We start from the raw sequence: 25,180 nt of genomic DNA, 5'->3' as shown, positions 1-25,180 counted from the left end.
AGATGGAATGCAGATGCTAAGGTCTAGAGAGCATGGTCATCTGGCAGTATGCATGTAGGTATGACTTGTCATTAAAAAGGCAAAGATTGTGCTTGGAACAAATTCTTCCTTTCCTCAATGGCATCTTTACATCCCCAACATGTATGGTGGCTGTTAAATTTGCCATGTAAAACAAAAGGTGCTGTAAATGTTGAATAAGATGACTAAGATCAGGTTTATTAATAATGGTGTTTAGAGGGGAACATAAGGGATTGGGGTGATTAGATGGGAACATATGGGATCAGGGTGATTAGAGGGCAACATATGGATCAGGGAGCTTAGAGGGTGACATATGGGATCGGGGTGATTAGAGGGCAACATGTGGATCAGGGTGCTTAGAGGGTGACATATGGGATTGGAGTGCTGAGATGGGGGACATATGGAATCTAGGGTGATTAGAGGGTGACATATGGGATCGGAGTGCTGAGATGGGAGACATATTGGATCCAGGGTGATTAGAGGGGGACATATCAGATTGGAGTGTTGAGATGGGGGACATATGGAATCTAGGATGATTAGAGGGGGACATATGGGATCAGGGTTCTTACAGGGGGACATATGGGATCCAGGGTGATTAGAGGGGGACACATGGGATCAGGGTTCTTACAGGGGGTCATATGGGATCAAAATTGGTTAGAGGAGGCCATATGGGATTGGGGTGCTTAGAGGGGGACATATGGGACCTGGGTGCTTAGAGGGGACATATGAGATTGGGATTAGTTAGAAGAGGACATATGGGATTAGGGTGCTTAGAGAGGGACATATGGGATCAGGGTGCTTAGAGGGGGACATATGGGATCGAAATTGGTTAGAGAAGGCCATATGGGATTGGGGTGCTTAGAAGGGGGACATATGGGACATGGGTGCTTATAGGGTACATATGAGATTTGGACTAGTTAGAAGAGGAAATACATGATTGGGGTGCTTAGAAGGGAACATATGGGATCAGGGTGCTTAGAGAGAGAAATATGGAATCAGGGTGCTTAGATGGGGACATATGAGATTGGGGTGCTTATAGAGGGACATAAGAGATTGGGGTGCTTAGAGGTGGACATATGGAGCAAAGTGAAGAAATTTGGTGTAGGTATATACAAATGTCTACAGCATGTAAAATAGTATTGAGATTAGTTTGGCTGTGTGGAATTCTGTTTTTTATGATGATGGAAACTCCTTCAACAGCCTTATCAGTATTTCTTGAAAAGGTGCTCTATGTTGTGAAATATTTTACAATTAACTTTACTGTTTTCTTTTAGAAAGAACTACTGAAGGCAGACAGTTACTGAATCATGTTCTTAAGACAAATTTCATCAATATCTGACTTTAAGCCATGGCAATTCTACTGCATAATGGTGTCCTACATTTAAGAAAGTGGTGGAAGTACAGAACTTCAAGTAATATTCACAAGTGTGATATATGGGGATTCTTTAGTGTCCCAAATTCTCAGACTGCCAAACTTATTCAAGAGTCTGATTGCACTGTCAGATCCTTTTGGAGTTTAGTAGAATCCTCTCTGTTTATTTTAGAGCACACATCCACTAGCATCAGTATACTGCTGCTCTTTTGCTAGGCCCTGATACAACAGCTGGGAATTTTATGCGTCAAACTGAATATATGTCAACAGGGGCCAACGGTTCCATGCACTCCTCATGGGCTGAATTGGGATTCTTAATTGGTGCACTGTTATGATCATTAAAGCCTGGTGTCAGGATAATGTGATTGGGTGGGACATGATGTTAATGTCTGCAGCATGATGCCCCAGTGCTAAACATCACTATAAACTGCCACAGTGTGGACATCGCAGTGATATGACTAAATTTTTTTTAAAGCTATGTTAAAAATCCAATTTACATACACACTCACAAACAGACTGCATGGTTGATAATTATTTAGAATTTAAATATTATAGGACTATCCTGCAACCTCGAAAATGAAGTCACACTTAAGGAAATGTGACTGTGACTTTGGAAATGGATTTAATTTGTGTCAGATTGGATTTACAACTATCATACTAGGCCTTTCTGACCAGCCATCGAGCCGAAGATGAGGCCAACGTAGTGTGTTACACTGGAATGACAACCGTCAGCATCTCCTTTACTCATCTACCAGGATCCTCACCTCCAACAACACAGGACACAACCCATGGCAAAAAGGTTTCCTCCATTCAGTCAGCAGAAGGATGCATAGGGTCTATTTGACATCACTGAACCCACAGGGTGCATTGGGTCTATCTGACATCACTGAACCCACAGGGTGCAAAAGGGTCTATTTGACATCACTGAACCCACAGAGTGAATAGGGTCTATTTGACATCACTGAACCCACAGGATGCACAGGGTCTATTTGACATCACTGAACCCACAGGGTGCACAGGCAGGTGGTCACACACAGAAGTGGTCTTTCAAGACAGGTTTCACTGTAACTGCAACTGACAGTGAATTGGCATCATCTGGTGAATCAGCATCATCTGTACTAAATTCATGCCAGAATGCTTCCCATCAAATTTTATCTTGTTCTGTTAAACATCTTTTTTCGATGGTCATTTAAAAGATTTTGTTTTTAGTAAAAATGGCAATGTGTTGGTGGGTCAGCATCATCTGTACTAAAATGAAAGCCCTTAATGGAAGCATGTTCTCTGTCCAATTTGATCACATTCTGTTGAGTGTTTTTAAGAAGTTCTTTTCAAGGTTTTTCTATTTTTAGTAATGGCAGCCATATCTGATAGAAAATCAACATCATCTGTTTAAAAAAAAAATGAAATCCCTTAATGCTAAGGATTCTATCTCTAAAATTTGGTCAGATTTTGATAAGTGTTTTTTTTGAGAAGTTGTTTTCAAGTTTTTTCCACTTTTAGTAAAGGCATCCATTTTTGCTGATGGATTGGCATTTGTACAGACTAAACAGACCTTTATGCAAAGGATGCTTTCTATCAAATTTGGTTAAGTCTGTTGAGTTGTTTTTGCGAAGTTTTTAAAACATTTTTCTCTTTTTAGTCATGACTGCTACATCTGATGGAAAATCAGCATCATTTGCACAAATCTGAAACTCTTTCATTCTAGAATGCTCTCTGCCAAGTCTGTTTGAAATTGGTCAAGAGCATTGTGACAACAATATGACAATAATAAATCTTGGCAGACGCATGAAGAACACTTACTTTCTCGCACTGGTTCCAGTGCTAGATCTCTCCTGGAGTTGCTGAGAACTGGTTCCTTCCTGATGTATCTAGAATTGATGACGGCAGAGGAGGAGCTGTTGTACCTAGAATTGATGGTGACAGAGGAGGTGCTGTTGTACCTAGAATTATTTGTGGTAGTGGAACTGGAGGCAGGGTCTGAGTTGAGGCGGGAATACAAGAGCCGAGTGTTAGCACTACTCACAGGCTGCTGATCATTCGGAGATCTGTTATACCGATTGTTAGCCTGGTTGCTGGAAACACTGGAAACACTGCTATATAGTAGAAAAAAAATATATTTGTCAATGTTGTTTCCTGCCATAAATGCAAGACAACCATTCTGAACAATCACTAGCATGTATCAGTTTTCATCAAACGCAGCAACACTTTGACTAAAGACAAAAGCTGAATCGATATTTTGTCAAGATAGAGAACCTTCAAGTAAAAGAGATTTTTGAAGGGACAGATGCTCTACTGGTCAAAAAGAGCTTGCAGGAATTCACAAGAAGTCCTTTTATTAATTTATTTTCTTCCTCAATACTGAAACCATCTAAGCCACTCTTGAGAAATTCCAACATACCAAGCATGGCATAGTTAATTTTGTGTGTGTTTGCATGTCCGTAAAATAAGTTCAAACATTTTTGTCAAGACCTTGGACCCTGAAACATTTTATCATGGTTAGAAGATAACTAATTCTTCTCAGATACCGTCACAACATACCAACATCCTAAGTTTGGTTCAATCCATAATTATTTTGTGAATAAAAAATCCAAATTATTAAACTGGTATCATTCAAGATATTCCTCAAATATATCAATAAACTGGGTTTATTAAAAATCTACTAAAACCTTTGTTATTATACCTATAACCCTTTGCAGATAAAATGCCGAGTCACTGTCTTCGATCCTAAAATCAATGTCAGGGTGCTGTCTATCAATTTGTTTATTGCAAAACAACAAAATATAAAATACAATGTATATATAAGAAGTTACTATCTAACTGTTTGGGATTTACATTCAATTACCAAGTAAAATTGACTTTCAAATGTTCCACTATCTTTGTTCTTGTCCACTCCCACTTTAGAGGTAGTTTGAGTTATCAATCTGTGAACAATGTTTCTGAACAATATTCTTCACAAAGAAAAAAGAACAATACGAACAATAACATAACAAAATGAATGCTCTCATGTTGTTCTTGTGTCATCAAGACTTACCCAAAGATACCCACTGTGATCATAAGCTCAGTGAATTAAAAAAAAAGGCAAGCAGTGACCTCTGACTTGACCTCAAGGTCAAGTAGTCCTCGTTTTCAGATTTATTCACAGCAGCAATGACCTACTGGTGGTCTGATCTGCCCCATTTTTTTTATTCAGGACCAATTACTTACTGCAGGAAGTGTTCTGTACAAATCCTCATGCCATTCCCACTATTACTTTGTCTGATGAGATCTTGAGGATGGCCATAACAGTTGCCTTTGGCTCAACCCTCATGGTCAATAAGTCTGGTTTCCAGTCTCATACTGGTTTCCAGTCTCATACGTATGAGACTATCAAGTACTGCATTGATACTAGTACCCATAGCTGGATGTAACAAAGCATAAAAAGAAATCACCGCCTAAAAGAATTTTTTTTATGCTTGATCTCTACAGGTTCTAAACCATTCATAATCTGCATATGGAAACATTATGTCTCAATTGATGCTCAAAGTGGAGGAACACCTGTCACAATAAAACTGCATCTTTGTTTTCAGCTGTATCAGCATGGATGTACAGGATTTGACTTTTCAGTTAATTTCTGCTCATTTATTAATTAAGTTCTTCTGATATATTCTGTTTGGGTTTATAAGAAGCTTTTCTACAAACAACTGTGACACAGTCTAAAGTATGCAATTTTTCATAGATACTCATTCAGCCCATGATGGGTTCGACCATGTTGCATTCACTCATATACAAGTATCATAATTTAACACTGCGAGTGTCTACCAATTTCCAGCATACATAGACAGCACAGTATTTCTATGTAAAGATGAAAGAATGGCTACTAAAAATTAAACAAAAAAAGCCATTTTAACCAGTTTTCAAGCAGTCAGATCAAGATCTAGGTGAAAGTCTCACTACAGCTCTAGAGAATAAAATAGGTAAATCTATGAAAAATATTTAAGTTCTGCTGCCCAACAAACAACAAAGCAATGTTTACTGTATGTATTTGTATTTTTAAAATACACTGATAAACAGACAAAAGAAAGATATCAAACTATCTACTATCATTTCAGACTGAGCATAACAGCAGATGCATTGAACAAGATAGACAACTCCTGGCAACCCTTGCTGCACAATAACCAAGTTGAGAGTGTAATCCTCAATGCATACAATTCAAATGATGAGATGTACCTGTGTTACTGATACTTAAGTGTTTGCATATACTGGCTGTCACTGCCACTGCCATAGATACGTATTGTTTACTTTATCGTGAAATTCTAACTTAAGGTAGTGGTAACAGAACACAGGAAGGCACATACCAGTATCAACCAGCTGACTGAAAGATTGACACTTTTCTCTAGAATATGTTGAAAAATCCATTTTCTGTTCTTGTTTATTGGTAGGGATGGATGGGTAAGGGTAGGGATGGATGGGTAAGGAAATTCTGGTGGGTCCAGGATATCAATCAGGGAACTACTCAGCTGAATCAGTTTTTACCAGGTAGGGTTTCTTCATTCCCATTTTGTATGGTATCCCCAACCCACCTCTCACCTGCATTTTTGTCAACCATAAAACTTGTGGGGAGGGGTGGGTGGGTATTTTATTACTAGCACCCCAAAAGACAGGGGTGGGGTTAAGGAGGCCATCCCAGCAAGATCAAATTTTGATCCTAAAATCATGCAAGGGCAGGTATTTCCAGATAGTGTAAAACCCAGCCTGGTCTGGAAGGTCAGGCAGGGTACCCATCTATTCCCTAATTCCCTAATGATAGGTCACTACAGTGCATCTCATCAGCTATTTTTTTCTAGCTGTGGCTTTACTGGACATTTTCAAGTCGTGGAATTTCAAATTACACACACTATTGTTCTATGTCTTTCCTGTTTTACCATCTGCAAATAATTTCATATTATCTATTAATATTATTATTCACAAATAAATGTATTTACATATATAAGCTGGAATACAAAAATCTGGTCAGGTATCGGTGTATTTTACCGATAATGACCAAGTCTCCCAAAAGGAATAGACACTTGTGGAACTAGACACATCACATGAATATTAATAAATCATCATGCATATGAATTGTTCTGTCATGCTTGAATGATAATTAGTGTATGTGTATGATAATTGTAATCAAAGTCATCCAAGATCTTGATTGTGTATGACAATTATAATCAAAGTCATCCAAGATCTTGATGATACATACCAAATCTGATCGAAAATATGGCTGTGTTTATGGACAGATGGGTGATGGAATCAGGCCTTTGGCAAGGTGAGCAAACAGAAGAGTCCTGTGTGAACTTCTACCTACATAACTAACCACCAACCATCTACCTATCTACTGACCCATCTACCTATCCCTGCACCCAACCATCTCTCTATCTTTGGGATGAGAAACCCCATAACCCAATGTTCAAGAAATTTCTGAAAAGCTTGTCCAAGACAATTCAGTTTTTATCAATTTTCAAAAGTTCAACAACCACAGATTTCTAACTCTGATTCACAGCTAGCTTATAAAATAATTTGAAATCAGATGTTTTGACAAACTTATTTAAGTAAATGCCTGTATGGTCGACAGTCCTATCTACAAGCACTGAAAAGAACACCTGCCAACCTATGTTACAAAGAGCCTGCAACAAAGTCACAAAGTTCTGAGACTTGGTAGTGAATTTCTAAGTCTTACCTGGCAGTAAAGCTTACAGAATTCACTTGGTTCAGCCATGCCAAAACAATCACCAAGTTGACCGTTTTGTACCTTGCATGACCAGGCAAAAGTACATCACTTTGTCTGACAAGAAGCAACCCTAATAACTTCAATTCATGGCTTTGACAATACTGCTATACCTAATAACACCAATTCATGGCTTTGACAATACTGCTATACCTAATAACACCAATTCATGGCTCTGACAATACTGCTATACCTAATAATACCAATTCATGGCTTTGACAATACTGCTATACCTAATAACACCAATTCATGGCTCTGACAATACTGCTATACCTAATAATACCAATTCATGGCTTTGACAATACTGCTATACCTAATAACACCAATTCATGGCTTTGACAATACTGCTATACCTAATAACTTCAATTCATGGCTTTGACAATACTGCTATACCTAATAACTTCAATTCATGGCTTTGACAATACTGCTATACCTAATAACTTCAATTCATGGCTTTGACAATACTGCTATACCTAATAATACCACATAAGAAACTTACCTTTAGCTGTATTAGTGGAAGACAGTAATATATGTGCAGATCAAGCAGATTTTGGTAGCTGTACTAAAACTAGCTTAACATTAAAGATTTAATATACTGTAGCATGTAAAATGGCTCTGAGTCATTATACAATTTATCACAGTGGTACCCCTTTTATAAGGCTACCTCTTCTGTAGCAACCATGTAGCCAGATGTGAGCAATAATTACATGTAAAATATGAACCCCATAAATGATTTTAAATATTTAATATTTTAATTTAAACATCACAGACACATTATGGAATCAATGTAATAAATTTTATATTAATGATATTTAAAATAATTATGAATGATCATCAATTATGTTGCCAAATATGCTCGTTAATAAAATCAGGGTACAAATATCTGGCTGTAACCATGAATGTCTATCAGTTCCATTTTCTGTAGATTACATAATTGATGATGTTGATTTGAATCAAGCTGATAACAATTTTCTGAACAAATGACTATCCTTCATTTGCTTTCACTTTTCGTTGTAAACTGAAAATGTCTTATAACATCTGCATTTTCTGCAAAAAGCAATTGTTCCATTTGCAATTTATAATTCTTACTTGAAATGCTAGGAGTTTATAAAAGAACTGAGCTTGTCACATGATTTACGGCCTTTAGTCTTGTACCCTTTCATATACACTTCGTTATTTAAGAGGGAGCAGTCAAAATGACTAAGATACTATTTTTACTTATGGCAGCTGGATATTGTGCTGACTTGAGTTATGAATACTGTGCTTAAGTTTATAGAATAAAATGATCATGGTTGTTTTTTCACTGGTGTGTAAATTTTATCTAATCACACAAAGTAAATACATTTTTGAACACATAGTCAGCAGTGCCAAGGGATTCTGACCAAAAAAAGCTGGTGGACACTGGTCAGAGGGGTGCAGATTACGAGGAGGACCACTGTGGAGAATTTTTAATGAACTAACATGATGATTCTGATAAACTAGTTTTTAAATGTTATTACATGCTGTAGAATTTTTTTAAAGAATATTTAGCAAAACTGATACTGTTTTTTCTGTAAAATGAAACCAAATGTGAACCAGATTAGTAAATAAAAAATGTCACCTGCCTGAAAGTAATGACCATATTTTCTGTTATTTAAATCCATGAACAAATGATAAATTCTTCAGGACAAGTGATTTTATTCTAAGCCACTTGTCTTGGACAAGTTGATCAAGAAAATATTTGCTCAGTCCTGTATCTATCTATTTACTGATCTACACACATAAGCACTTGCTAGGATTAAAAAATATCATTTCTTATGCTTATAAAATCCTATGGTGGTTCATTACTTATTCCTAATGTATGGCCGCACTGGGTTGCGAGGTATTCTGGGGCCACCTCTGATGCTTCGGATGTAGCGTCTGACATTTTCCCTCACAACGTGTAAGGCAGCATGCTCAGAATGAGTGATCCGTGACCATGGGTTGCAGTCTATCATATCAAGGGCAGCAACGGCAAGTGCTCTTCCAACCTAGACAGAGAAAATCGGTATTTACCATAAGAAGAAAAAATGATTTTCTTACTGGAATTTGGCCACAATGAATAAAAATGTATGGATGGTAGATGGCTGTTATGCAAGTCAAATTAGATGTTCATTTGGAGATAACCAGACACCATAAGATGTCTTTTTGTTAAAAACCAGTATTGATATGACCATTCATTCAGGTATGAGTGGCAGCAAGATTTTCAAGATGGCCACTATTTAAGTTAGAACAATCTAGACCTTGGGATAAATGTGTGCATAAAGCTTCATGGAGATCCTCTAAGTAATTTAGGAGGACAAACTTGTGCAAAAACAGACAGACACACAACAGCTGACAGACAACATACAGACACACAACAGATGACAGACAACAGACAGACACACAACAGATGACAGACAACATACAAAAGGTCATCCAATAAGTTCCTCCAGTTTATGACTGGTAGGACTAATACAAACTTAAGTCTCAGCACCAACTTTAATATCATGAAGACTTTTATAACACTGAGCAGGGCTGTCAACGGGTACCCGGGTACCCGACCGTATTGAAAAACCCAGGTATTGAAACGTAAACGCGGGTACCCGTAAAAAAAAATCGCCACACTCGCCAACCACTTCAAACAGGTGTGACAGCTATGGCTTTAATTGGAAACCAGATCCCTGCTTAATATAAATAAACAATACATCAGAGAGTCTGTTTGGATTAATAAAATTCATTGGCATTGTGCAACAGGACAAACCGTTATCCCCGAGGCATTATATACCAAGGTTAAAACATAGCATTGTTCTACAGGTAATAAACCTCTTTGTAGACGATAACTATTGATTGTGGGTGCTAAATGATCGGTACATTGCGTGCTCTTTTAATGAAATCCAGATGGATACCTTTGATTTCCGAACACACATGTTGAAGAAATCCCACAATTTATATTATGAACAATTATCACCTAGACACCTTGAAATCTTCGTACACACACACACACACACAAAGACGGTTTTAACACATTACTCTTGACATGTGGTAAAGCTGCTTTACACGCATGCGTGGGTAATTCAAATCTGCGGTCAAAAGCCGATGAATAAACGTGGTCTGTTCTAACAAGGACTTATACTTTAAAAAAAGGTGAGTGTTCTAAAGGATTTAACGCGGCTGATCACAGTGATCATTAAAAGTTGGATTATACCTACCATCTGTGTACAAAGGTCATTCTAAATAAATTTATTAATTAATAGCGTGCGGTCAGATCATTCGCAGCTACATCGGTGCGGATGCATCAGACCGAGTAGTGCATTACACGGTTAGCCTCTATCGCCATATAAAATATTAAAGAAATGGGGATAACAATTAGTTGGTCTACGGTTGTACATGTCATTTAAGTGCTAACGGGTACCCGGGTACCCGTTAAATTTCGCAACGGGTACCCGGGTTGGTTTTTCGTGATTTTTGACAGCCCTAACACTGAGCAAGAATGTTGTTCAATTCTATGACTGTCATGTATGACATATACTATTTAAGAGAGTGATGCTATGCATCATTAATCTCTGTGGGAAATCTGGCTGTAATTTTCAGTTTAACATTCCTGAAAAGATGTCTGTTGATTATGTGCCAACCTTCTACAACATTTCTATTGATGATAATATTAATATCTGAATAAAGAAGAAAACAGAAATACAATGCCCAGTAAAAACTCTTTACAACAGGGCTGTTCCAGTAAAATATACATGGAACCCAGAGAAGGTATTTTTAATGTAGGGTACTCACCCATAGATGCGATTTAGAATTTTCGTATCATTTTAATATGAACTCTGTGAAATCAAGGTACCCAAGCATATATTTTCAAAAAACTTCCTTCCCTGGGTACCAAGAATGTTTAAATAGAACAACCCTAACATAAAAAGATAACAAGAACTAAGTTAATCAGCTATTTTCAAACCAAACATTTTGCAAACTGATGACCCAACCTTATTGGGCTACTCACATCTTCAAAATGAACTTCAGTGTACTTGGGAGGGAATCCTGCTAGAGGTGGCGGTGTGGCACGCCCATCATCCCCATGGGCAGGGGGAACCGGGTTTACCATCCGGCCTGTGTTGTAATTACATTCAAGTGTGTAGCTGTAAAACAAGATTATCAATGTAGTACATGTACATGAATATTTGTTTTTTAATATCACAAAGACTATCAATAAGATTTTTTAAAGCTTCTTTGACTCAGTATAACATTTAACTGATATAAAGTTGCATTAGGAACTTCTTACATATACAAATTGGCATAATCTATCATCCTTTCCATACGTCTCTTTATTGGACAGTTTACATGTAAATAGCTAAAAAAAAAATAATTGGACTTTTCTATCTTCCAGATCCCTTGTGACCTCAACTGTGGTTCTCTTTGAACCCTATTATGACAAAATGATTGTTAAAATTCTTTTCTATGTAATGTATTTATTTCAGTAAGTCTGACACATACCATTCATTTCCACATTTAATGAAGAAGTTACTGGGGAGGGGACAAGGGTTGTGATAAATTTGATATTACCATTTACAGTTTGTAGTTTACCATCTGTTTGTGGCTGGAACTGTGCTTCACAGTCATTTATTTTGAGTTATGCCTTTCTATACTATCCAAGGACTGAACATTGTTTTTTGGATCAATAGTAGAAACAAGGATCTTTCAATGGAATTTATGCTGGATATGATCCTATATAAACTGGGTCCCAATATTTCACTGAAATCACCAGGCATGAAATACAGTACATATTATTCTGCAATCTAATTAAAATCATATCTCCACTGTCTTACATGAAGATTTTATGGTGACTGCCAAGGGGTCATGTTCTGGTGACCTTTGAATTAGCCAATAGAAATGCAGCTTTTAAAAATCAACAAAGTGAATCAAGTAAATCATTTAGCACACACTGATGCTCTTCAACCATACTGCCCAGTCTCCCAAACATGAAGGTATAAGACTTAATGGTACTGGCTGATAAATTTAGTGATTATGGCAATAATGTATGTCACCATAACATGATCCCAGTCACTGTCAGATATTTACACAGGACAGTGGAGATCTGATTTTAATCAGATTGCATTATGTTGTGCACTACTTGGTTGCAATGGCAAATATTTTTTCCTGATAGATCCCACGGTTCCATTTCTCATCTCTGCATATATCTACATCTACTGGGGTTCTACGCAGCCAATAATGACATGAAGAACTTCACTGATACTCTGAAGACAATCTACGGACAACAATCATTATGAACATTTCTAGTACTGAATGCTGACAATGCCACACTGCTCACTAACAAAGAAAAGATACTTCAGACATGGGCAGAACACTTCAACAGCAATCTCAACCAATAGTCATCTATCAGTGAGGAGACAAATGATTGACAGACCCAAGCAGAAATCAACATATCACTTGCTGATCCTCCAATGCTGATATTAACTGTGAAAGCAATTGACCTGCAGAATTCTACAAAGCTGGAGACTCGCACATGGCACAGAAGTTTACTGTCAAAGCGGACTCAGGGTACAATACCCCAGAAGTACAAGGATGATTCCATTGTCTACTCATATAAGGCAACACAATCTTGCAACATCCATCAGGTATCTCCATGCAGTCAACAGTCAACAAAATCCTCACCAGAATTCTGCTGAATCACCTTTTACATCACACTGATCATAGGCTCCTGCTTCAACGTGGATTCAGCGAAAAAAGAGGGACCACATACATGGTCTTAACTTCAAAAGAAATGCCAGGAACGGTACCACAATCTGTACATGACATTCACCAAACCTGACAATAGACTGATGGAGGCCTTTGAAAAATCGTAGTAAAATTTAGTTGCCCAAAAAAATTCATCATGATGGTTCAGCAACTCCAAGATGAAAATCTTGTCGAGGATGAAGGAGAATCATCTGAACCATTCCTAGTCACCAACTCAGTCCAGCAGTCACCAACTGAGTCTGTTAGTCACCAATTGAGTCCAGCAGTCACCAACTGAGTCTAGTAAGGTTGTGTGTTTGCCAAACTCTCATCAGTATGATGTTCCCTGCCATGCTTACTGATGCCTTTCGCGACCTTGACACTGACAGAGACATCAGATACCAGACTGATGGCAAGCTCCTCAATTTATGAAGACTACAGAAGAGGTCAGATTTATAGGAAGTGACTGTTTGTGATCTCCTATTTGCTGATGACTGTTCTCTAAATGTCAAATCTGAGTCAAACATGCAACAGAGTATGCACAATTTCTCTTTGGCTTGTGACAATTTTGGTCTCACAATCAATCTCAAGAAGACAGATGTGATGCTCCAGGATAGCCATCACAGTAAAAAGCCATAACCTCCTGGCAGTTGACAAGTTCACCTATCTCAGCAGCACACTGTCACATGTAGTCCACATCAATGATGAAACCAACACCAAAATTGCAAAAGACTAGCGTGATCTTCAGCAAACTACACACAAATGTGCTGGAGTACAGAGGCATTAGTCTACAATCAAAGCTTAAGGTCTACATAACTAATGTGTTGCCAACCCTGTTATATGCCTGTGAAACAAGGACAGTGTACTGATTCCATGCAAAGAAGCTGAACAGCTTTCACATCCTTGGCCTGAGGACATTGATGAAGACTGTTGTTGTTGTTGTTGTTGTGGGGTTTAACGCCATTTTTCAGCACAAATTAGGCTTTACATGGTGGCCTGTATTAATGGTCGAGGAAGAACCCTGGAAAGAACCACCGACCCACGAGAAGCTACTGGCACTCTTTCTCACATACCTACATTGGCTGAATCCGAGACTCGAACCCACGCAGACAGAGGTGAGATGGCAGTGATCCGTAACAGAGAGCGCTTTAGACCACTCGGGGTCCCACAAACTGATGAAGATAAGATGGCATTACAGCATCCCAGACACTGGAATACATTCCAAGCACTTTGCCTTTTGGGGGTAAAAACAGCTTGGTCCAGTGGTAAAAATCACAGGTCCTTGACCTAGGTTGAAGCAATTTACAGCTTCTGCCCTCTAATTGTCATACACTGCGTAATTGTGAAATTCAATCACTGATTGGTATACTGATTATTTTGTACATGATCACTGCCCCAAACTCAATTAATTTTTTTTACATGCAAGTTAAAGTACACAGTAAAAATGTATATAATGTGAAAATAAAAATTACATAAATATAGGCTTTAGGATTCCTTACCAGGACATACCAACCACCCTATTAATATTTTTTAATTTCAAAATTTTGAAAAAGGGTACATGGAACACTGACATATCATATTTTTGGGCTGTGACAGGATCTAATTTGTTCCTTATTGGTTAAGACCAAATTTAATGAACTACTTTGTTTTCTCTAAAAGTGTTTCACCTCTCCCATTCAAATTATAAATAAAGGATCAAACACAAATGTATATGAAGCATAAAACTAAAAGTCAGTTGTGACCCAGATATATCATGATGGTATTATACAGATCAAGATAAATGCAGATAATATATTTCATTACTATATGTACAAAGAAGTGAACAAATACTGTGAAAATCTGCATTAACAAAAACATGACATAATCTCTGACGTTGGAATTTTTGCTCTACATCGATACACATCCTGATGAAATTTTGCACATACGAATGTTTCAGTTGTGTTAAAATGTGGTTCACTATAGCAAAATAATAGGTGAGATTTTGCAAACTGGGAGTAAAATGTTATCCATATTTAGCCAAAATAAAAGGCTTCAAAAAGCACATTATGGGGCCAGATCTTCCCTAAAACAAAATTAGTTTTGACACTATTTTTTGTTGCACTGTTTCAAGATTTTTCTGTATTAGTGGCTGTTACATTTTAGAACTGAAGCATACATTTTAAATGTGACCATATTTGTAAAGTCACAATTTTAAATTAGAGGTAATTTTCAACAGAAAAAGTTCTATGTAATTCAACCAACAAAATGTGGCAGAGTGGAACAGTGTCTTACTAAAAAACTGAACAGAGCTTTCCCAAGCCATTCAAACATGGTGGCACACCATATTTTATATACCTGGGCACATGCTTGCCACCAAGTCTTCATTTTATATACCTGGGCACATGCTTGCCACCAAGTCTTCATTTTATATACCTGGGCACATGTTTGCCACCAAGTCTTCATTTTATATACCTAGGCACATGCTTGCCACCAAGTCTTCATTTTATATACCTGGGCACATGCTTGCCACCAAGTCTTGATTTTCCCACCATGCCTTAAGCTTATCAGATATGATTAAAAAACTGGAATAATTTCAAAGATTATGGGAGTTTTTCCATGTAATTTACTGATGTTTCTCATTGCCTGAATGAGTTCATAAACAAATTTTTCTTACAAATGGTTTTAGATTAGAAAAAAGATTCTTCCATTAGTATTATCCATGTGTAGTGGAAACTTTTCTCCAGTTGATTGAAAATTAACCTTAAGTTCTCAATCAAATGAAGTTTAAAATAACTAAGCATAGAATACCAAACATTAATCAATAGTACTCAATTTAGTGCTACCAAACGAAACTAAAGACACACAAAAAAAACAATAAGTGTTTCCAGCTGGCCGACTGTCCCTGTTTCCTCATTGCTGACCATAGCACCTTTTTTAAACAATGTAAAAAAGAAAATCACAAAAAATCAATTTATTGATATATGTTTCTAAAAAAATGACCTGCCTACCCTAATTTTAAAACCAGTACAATAGGAAACAAAAATATTTTGTTTTCTTGGCCAAATGTATTTCACAAAGCAATAAATTTATTATTCACAAGACATAAAAGTATAACAATGTGTATTGAATTTATCTGGGGTTGAAGCTTATCAATTTTGTGCTACCAAACTTAACTAAAGGCAAAAAAAAACAATCTGTGTGTTTCCAGTTGGCCGACTGTCCCTAGTTCTCATAGTTGATTCAAGCTCTTTTTTCCCCCATTAGTAAAAAAATAAAATCACCAAAAAAATCAAATTAAATATATATAATATTACAAAAAAAATGACCTGCCTACCTAGATTGAAAACCAGTATAATATGAAACACATATTTTGTTCTCTGGCCAAATGTGTCAACAAGACACATATAGTTCATAAATTTTACTTACACACTTAAAATAGCATAAGATATTTAAATAAAAGCTTCAAGATACAAAGCTATTTCACAAAGCAATAAATTTATTATTCCCAAGACATAAAAGTATAATGATGTATATTAACTTTAGTTCAAACTCTATTATATACACATGTGGACAAACAACTGCACAGAACTTGTATCACAAAATCAAACTTTAAGATTTGTCCAATAGTAATATATCTCAGAACTAACATTCATAGGAATAAAGTTCATGATATTAATTGGCATTCCTCAACATATACATAACAATTAAGAAGAAATGTCTTCACGCTGAGACATGATAAAATTAAGTTTGGGAATTCTGCAGGTGTATGAATGTTGATCACATTTTTCTATTTTCCTACTGATTACTTCTGACAAACTGCACAGACCCAGATCTGCCAGCGTATCATGCAATGGCAGATCTAGATCTGTGCAATTTGCAGGTGTATTCTACTTACAAGAGAGCATATATGGTACCACAATGAAGTCTGAAATTTGCCAACCTGTGTATAATTCCTAGGGCCTTGAATATGGCTACTCTACCACTTCCCTCTTTGGACATTCCATCTCTCTTATCCTTAGTGTACATGTTTCTCTCTGAGAAGTTACAACCTGTGAAGTCAAAATGGGCACTATTCATCGAGATCAGCTTGGGAAAAAGCATATTTTCTATCTGCAAATAAATATTCAAATCCTTTTTAAGATTGTACAAGCTAATATTCTTATCATGAGGATAAATTACAATAATTGATGTTCTAACAAATAGACTGATTGCTTAAAGATAATGTATTTTATAGGGAACCTATTTACATCAACCTCTAAAATTACCTGATACAACAAAAACATTAGGAGACTAAAAAAAAATGTTTAATTTATACAGCTTCTGCTTATTCCAAAAAACAAGGGGAACTTCAAACTAGCATCAGAAATTGAACACAGTGATAACAAATACTTTCATCTGTGCACTGTGGTCAAATGCCAATACCATCTACATCATTTTAGGCATTTCAAAAATAACAAGAGGCCAAAGTGGACCTCATATTGATCAAATGGGCAATTGACAACTGTAAGGTAGTGAATGCAAATTCATACATGTAGTAAAACTGTGGTGTAGAAAGACATATTTGGAGCACTTAGTTCCAACATTGTCTATTAGATCTAAAAAAATATGTTTCGAGTTTCATTCTAAATAGAAACAGGACTGAGTGGATGGAATAAGATTTTTTCAAATTCATTTCTCCCTCTCCATTTACTGAACATAGTATTCCTCTTTAAAAAACAGACCATGTTAGTATTACTCAACATTTTAATATGCTTTCTGTAGATTAGATATACACTCTAAATAATTGCTTAATTAATTTGCATTTGCCTGAAGTAACTTGCTGTTAATTTAAACTGAGGACTTACAGTCAAACAAATTTAATCGTGCTTCCTAGTCTATGTCCAGCAGGAGCTAAAAATTATTGTGAGAAATTGTGTGTGTGTGTGTGTGTGTGTGTGTATGTGATGTCTAATACTGTTACCATGAATTAAATGAACGTGACCTGGTCACAATATTCAGAAAATCTGGAATTTGTTTTATGGTCATCCAATTTCTAGCGTAGACATCTGGAAATCTGGAGTTCCAATATATTTAAGTTAATGGGCATAATTATATTTAGAAATCGTTCACAAATTAAGTATATGGGGTTATTGATTTTAAGGCCAAATATACAAAAATATAAATCTAAAATAATGTGATTAATAATTTTTAATATAAGAAATGATAAAAGATAATGTATAAATAAACATAAAAACAACCAATGTTTCAGTAACATTTAGGTGCTGAAACAGTATTATAGCTTTTGTTGATCAGTGAGGTTAATTGTGTGCATCAGACACAACATTACTCATCTAGTTTATAGGCACAAAACTGCAAGTTGACGCTCCCAACATTAAATATCAAATTTAATATTTTAAATGCTTATGAGTTTTATTCTTTTATTTTCATGATAAAGTGTTCTTTCATACATATTCAGCTTTAAATTACAGATTATTCAACTGAACCCATGAGGTATATTATTTTGCTAATTTATATTGTTCTACTGAAATTCATTAAATTCTGCATACAACATTTCCTTAAAGTTTACCAATGTTTTTCAAGAAGAAAAGCTATCTTCACAATGCAAAACCTGTGAGTCTCAATAGAACTCATCAAAGGTTACTTCCCTTGCTTTAATATCAACCTGCTATTTTGGCCTACAGAGTGGCAACTAAAATCTGCCAAAGAGTACCTGATTAATGTGCATGAATCTTGCTCAATATCGAACCCATCTAAGATCCTGATAAAAGCCCACATTTCAAGTTTGATCAAAATCAGATCACAAATATAATTTCAAAGTGGGGTAACAAGCTCAGCCAATCTGACGCAATATCGCCTACTTAATATCCATGGATACAATTCATTATTGAACTCATCGAGATCTTAATTATATAAATAAATATTTCAATTTTAATCCCCCAAAACTGGATCAGAAATGCTGCCTTGAGAGTGTTAACAAGCTCATACAATCAGAAGCAAGATCACTTCAATAGTCTGCATGGATCTCACTCATTGCTGAACTCATTCAAGACCATAATGATAGAAATATACATTCCAAGTTTGATCAAAATCAGTTCCAAAAAATGGATTCCAGAGTGGTAACAGGGTTTACCAATCTGATTCAAAACCTACTCATTAGGATAGATCATGCTCAATATCGAATTTGTCCAACATTTTGATGATATTAACCTAGGATCAAAGTCTGACTGAAATTGGATCAAGAATCTGGGATCAGAGAAGCTTAACTGAAACATGATCGGTAATCTTGACTCAAGAGTGGTAAAAAAAAATTTACTGATGGACAGGCACACAATGGATGAAAGGCCATATTATAAGCTCACCTAGTCTTATGGCCAGTCAAGCTATAAACTGCATAGTTTTCCTACCTTTCAGTAATAAACCCTTTCTTTCGGTTTTCAAAATTTTGTTTCCTACTAATTTTTAGACATAATTTATGCTGTTTTTTTTGTAACTTTTAAACTCCAAGTGGCTTGCTAGGTTAGTAGGAATGGTTTAATAAATTAATGAGGTATGGGAAGGAATAATTATACGTAAAACATTTATTCAGTTTGCTGCAGTGACATAGAAACTGCAGGTGGATGTATGTAAGAAAGTTGTAAACAAGTACAGTGGTCAATCACTATAAAATATCTCAGTATGGCACAGTCCTTTGTAAAGACAGGTATGGTCATGAATCAGTAAAGTACAGTCTCTTGTATACGAGTCTTATGACACATACATCATAAATCAATATAGCACAACCCCTCATATATGACAGGTTTGGTCATCAATCAATTTAGCACAGTCCCTCGTACAAGATGGGTATTGTCATAAATCAATATAGCACAGTCCCTCATATAAGGCAGGTGTTGTCATAATATAGCACAGTCCCTCATATAAGGCAGGTATTGTCATAAATCAATATAGCACAGTCCCTCATATAAGGCAGGTATTGTCATCAATCAATATAGCACAGTCCCTCATATAAGGCAGGTACTGTCATAAATCAATATAGCACAGCCCCTCATATAAGGCAGGTATTGTCATCAATCAATATAGCACAGTCACTCACATAAGGCAGGTATTGTCATCAATCAATATAGCACAGTTCCTCATATAAGGCAGGTATTGTCATCAATCAATATAGCACAGTTCTTCATATAAGGCAGGTACTGCCATCAATCAATATAGCACAGTCCCTCATATAAGGCAGGTATTGTCATAAATCAATATAGCACAGTCCCTCATATAAGGCAGGTATTGTCATAAATCAATATAGCACAGTCCCTCATATAAGGCAGGTATTGTCATCAATCAATATAGCACAGTCCCTCAAATAAGGCAGGTATTGTCATCAATCAATATAGCACAGTCCCTCATATAAGGCAGGTATTGTCATCAATCAATATAGCACAGTTCCTCATATAAGTCAGGTATTGTCATCAATCAATATAGCACAGTTCCTCATATAAGGCAGGTATTGTCATCAATCAATATAGCACAGTTCTTCATATAAGGCAGGTACTGCCATCAATCAATGAAGCACAGTCCCTCATATAAGGCAGGGATTGTCATAAATCAATATAGGACAGTTCCTCATATAAGGCAGGTATTGTCATCAATCAATATAGCACAGTTCCCCATATAAGGCAGGTATTGTCATCAATCAATATAGCACAGCCCCTCATATAAGACAAGATACTGTCACGAATCCATCTCAGTAAAGCACAGTCCTGCATATAATATGGGTATGATCATAAATCTCACAGTTGTTTTGATAATGAACTTATCTTGCTTCAAAGCACCTCACTATATAATGGTCCCTTCATATAACACAGGTATTGTCATGGACTCCATTATTGTCATAACTAATTTAAATATTAAACCTACCTCACTACAGAACACCTTGCTATATCATGATCCCTCATATAACACTGTCATGGTCATGAATCCCTTTACTGTGATGATGGTAGTTTAGATACTGAACTTACATCGCTATAAGTCTCCTCTTAAACAGCATTACTGTGAGGGACCAATGTAGCAAGAACTAGCATGATCCTAGATACACCAGTAAATAAAGAAAAACTGTGACAGAGCTCAGTTTCGAATTTAAGTCTGACAGAATCCTGTAGAATACAGTTACAATAATATTTCTTGTGAGAAGCCCTCCATGTTTGGAGAAACAAAGGAACAAAAAGATGAATAAAAAGTATTATGCCTAAGTGTATGTGGTAAAACCAATACAAGATTTTCATTCTTTGCACAGCATGATTATAACACTTAACATGTGCAAGAAATCATTCCTGTAAGTGTTTTTCTGTAAACTTATAATTTAAATGCCTCCACTTCAAAATAATTGTGCCCTACCCCAACCTCAAAATAATAAACTGAAGTCATACAAATCCTATCTTGACTTGATATTGTTTCAAGATGCAAACTCTACAATAGGTCATATTTTGATGATCTGTAATCAAAATGAAATGAGAGATCATCTTATTCATTCACCAGTAAAACCAATCTCATCATGTTTAAGATCCTTTTCAACATTCCTGAAAAGCTGAAAATCTTTGTTAGTTGTAGTTCCATAACAGCAGGAAAACTGTCACATAACTTATTGGTAATATTTTCACATTTCAGTGCAAAATAGCATCAATTTACAGTACACTCCTGTGATGCTGTTTTACTTTGAAAAATTCATTTGTCACCCACAAAAATTATCTCCCCACATATATTATGACCTTGTATTATTTTATCCCATTATAAATAATGACAGCTAAAGAGGTATGCATGTTTTACCTGGATTTCTTCATTTTCGAAGTAGTTCCCATACATAAAGCAACCTCTCTTTGATGCATGTCCATGCAGATCAACATAAAAGGCTATTCCACTCTCATTAGGAGGAATCTCCCTTAGGCAAGGCTGACTTAAGTGTGGACAATTTGTATTAGTGACTAGTTCGGGGGTATAATCATCATCATCATCAGATCCCTCATTACCTATATGCTCTGTATTGGGGTCATTGTCTACATTTTGTGCATCTGGATCACGTCTTACGCTTTCCACAGTGGGGTTTAACTCATCATCAGAATCAAACGTTTCACTCTGCATATTGAATTGTTTACTGAGACGTCCTCTGTAATCATCTGACATGGTCATCCGTGACAATCTCAAATGAAGCTCAGCGTCCATTTTTCTTTCTTCATCCATCACAGTCTTACTGTCATACACACTCAAAACGCTGCTAACGGTGGACATTCGCAAATTGTAGTTACTGTACATTCTCTCTAAATGTTCAGCTTGTGTTAAATCCACACTCTCTAATGCTGAAAGGTTTAACGGCTCTACTTTTGGAGGAATAAATTTATTTTGATCCCTATCCGTACTTCTCCTTTCTAATGAATCTATCATTCTACCTGAAACTTCAGTACTCCTCGGTGTAAAGGCAATACTTTTCCTTTGTAATGAATCCACACTTTTTCTTTCAAGATTCCAATCTCCATTCATCAACCCTGAACGATCAGGGTTGCTCTCATCTCTGACAAAATCTTTGTTCATAACAGCACCATTATCAACTGTACCAACAACACTACTTTTCAATGTTGGATCATCATCATTATTTACAATGTTCACAGTATTATTGTTCCATGTCAAATTTTCCCCATGATTAGTGATCCGATTTAGTGTATTATCTTTTAATGTTAAGTCCGTAATTACATTATCACCATCACCAGAATCTGTTTTACTACTAAGACGTACGTCACTGCGTTGATGGTGTGCCATCTCAGAGTTTTTGGAAGCATTTTCCAAAACTATTTTTTTTTTCTTGCTTGAAAGAGTATAGCCAGGAAATTCCACAGTAATATCAAGGTTATCACCATCTTTAATAACTCTGTTACAAATGTGATGGTACACTAGAACACTCTTGCAAGCATAAATCGATGGATGTAAATGAAAACTAGGGTCCAGGTACAGGCGATTTAAATTAACGCCTCTCTGGTCTGTCCTGTAATGTCCCCGTGACACACCATCTGGATTAAGTATCGGTATCATTTTGAATACGAAAATCTTTCGTAACATTTTTGCCCGCTCATCATTCTCACGAAGTATGAAATCCAGGAATCCATTAAAAACATGGCTAGCTGGTGTCTCTCCAGGATGTACACGACTGGTCAGCATAAATACCTAATAAAGAAAACAAGATTCCAATACAGAGACAAAAAATGTACGTCTTTTCAATGATGAAGCATGCCATGTGCAGAAAGATCACTTTAGCCTTATTTTGAAAAATAAAGATTTTTTAATGCATCTCAATCCCTTATATTTTATTATATGACAATCCCCAATACTGAATTTAGTAATCTCAATCCCTTATACTGAATTTAGTAACCTCAATCCCCTATAGTGAATTTATTAATCTCAATCCCTTATACTGAATTTTGTAACCTCAATCCCCTATAGTGAATTTATTAATCTCAATCCCTTAAATTTTAGTATGTGACAATCTCTAATACTGAATTTAGTAATCTCAATCCCCAATACTGAATTAGTATATGACAATCCCTTATACTGAATTAGTATATGACAATCCCTTATACTGAATTTAGTAATCTCAATCCCTTATACTGAATTTATTATATGACAATCCCTTATACTGAATTTATTATATGGCAATCCCTTATACTGAATTTATTATATGGCAATCCCTTATACTGAATTTATTATATGGCAATCCCTTATACTGAATTTATTATATGGCAATCCCTTATACTGAATTTATTATATGACAATCCCTTATACTGAATTTATTATATGGCAATCCCTTATACTGAATTTATTATATGGCAATCCCTTATACTGAATTTATTATATGGCAATCCCTTATACTGAATTTATTATATGGCAATCCCTTATACTGAATTTATTATATGGCAATCCCTTATACTGAATTTAGTAATCTCAATCCCCTATACTGAATTTATTATATGACAATCCCTTATACTGAATTTATTATATGACAATCCCTTATACTGAATTTATTATATGGCAATCCCTTATACTGAATTTATTATATGGCAATCCCTTATACTGAATTTAGTAATCTCAATCCCCTATACTGAATTTATTATATGGCAATCCCTTATACTGAATTTAGTAATCTCAATCCCTTATACTGAATTTATTATATGACAATCCCCTATACTGAATTTATTATATGACAATCCCTTATACTGAATTTATTATATGACAATCCCTTATACTGAATTAGTATATGACAATCCCTTATACTGAATTTATTATATGGCAATCCCTTATACTGAATTTAGTAATCTCAATCCCCTATACTGAATTAGTATATGACAATCCCTTATACTGAATTTATTATATGGCAATCCCTTATACTGAATTTAGTAATCTCAATCCCCTATACTGAATTAGTATATGACAATCCCTTATACTGAATTTATTATATGGCAATCCCTTATACTGAATTTAGTAATCTCAATCCCCTATACTGAATTTATTATATGGCAATCCCTTATACTGAATTTATTATATGGCAATCCCTTATACTGAATTTATTATATGGCAATCCCTTATACTGAATTTAGTAATCTCAATCCCCTATACTGAATTTATTATATGGCAATCCCTTATACTGAATTTAGTAATCTCAATCCCCTATACTGAATTTATTATATGACAATCCCTTATACTGAATTTATTATATGGCAATCCCTTATACTGAATTTAGTAATCTCAATCCCTTATACTGAATTTAGTAGTCTCAATCCCTTATACTGAATTTAGTAATCTCAATCCCTTATACTGAATTTAGTAGTCTCAATCCCTTATACTGAATTTTGTAACCTCAATCCCCTATAGTGAATTTATTAATCTCAATCCCTTACATTTTAGTATGTGACAATCCCTTATACTGAATTTAGTAATCTCAATCCCCAATACTGAATTAGTATATGACAATCCCTTATACTGAATTTATTATATGACAATCCCTTATACTGAATTTATTATATGGCAATCCCTTATACTGAATTTAGTAATCTCAATCCCCTATACTGAATTTATTATATGGCAATCCCTTATACTGAATTTAGTAATCTCAATCCCCTATACTGAATTTATTATATGACAATCCCTTATACTGAATTTATTATATGGCAATCCCTTATACTGAATTTAGTAATCTCAATCCCCAATACTGAATTAGTATATGACAATCCCTTATACTGAATTTAGTAATCTCAATCCCTTATACTGAATTTAGTAATCTCAATCCCTTATACTGAATTTAG

The 25,180-nt window shown here is 35.7% G+C and overlaps 1 protein-coding gene across 1 annotated transcript in view; it reads right to left on the bottom strand.

The window, feature by feature from the left end:
- The window catches only part of LOC149808075 (uncharacterized), a 98,805-nt gene that overhangs the window by 49,753 nt on the left and 23,872 nt on the right, over window positions 1-25,180 (bottom strand). The window contains exons 7-11 of the mRNA XM_089964086.1: window positions 21,663-23,048; window positions 16,789-16,958; window positions 11,137-11,272; window positions 8,964-9,145; window positions 3,191-3,483 (exon numbers count right to left, since the gene is read on the bottom strand). Coding sequence (XP_089820212.1) covers window positions 3,191-3,483; window positions 8,964-9,145; window positions 11,137-11,272; window positions 16,789-16,958; window positions 21,663-23,048 — 2,167 coding nt within the window. The remainder of the gene's footprint in view (window positions 1-3,190; window positions 3,484-8,963; window positions 9,146-11,136; window positions 11,273-16,788; window positions 16,959-21,662; window positions 23,049-25,180) is intronic.

The sequence above is a fragment of the Sinohyriopsis cumingii genome, chromosome 1 (genome assembly GCF_028554795.1).
Source record: "Sinohyriopsis cumingii isolate HCF-2022 chromosome 1, ASM2855479v2, whole genome shotgun sequence".
Taxonomy (NCBI): Eukaryota; Metazoa; Mollusca; class Bivalvia; order Unionida; family Unionidae; genus Sinohyriopsis; species Sinohyriopsis cumingii.
This window is presented reverse-complemented; position numbering and strand designations above follow the sequence as displayed.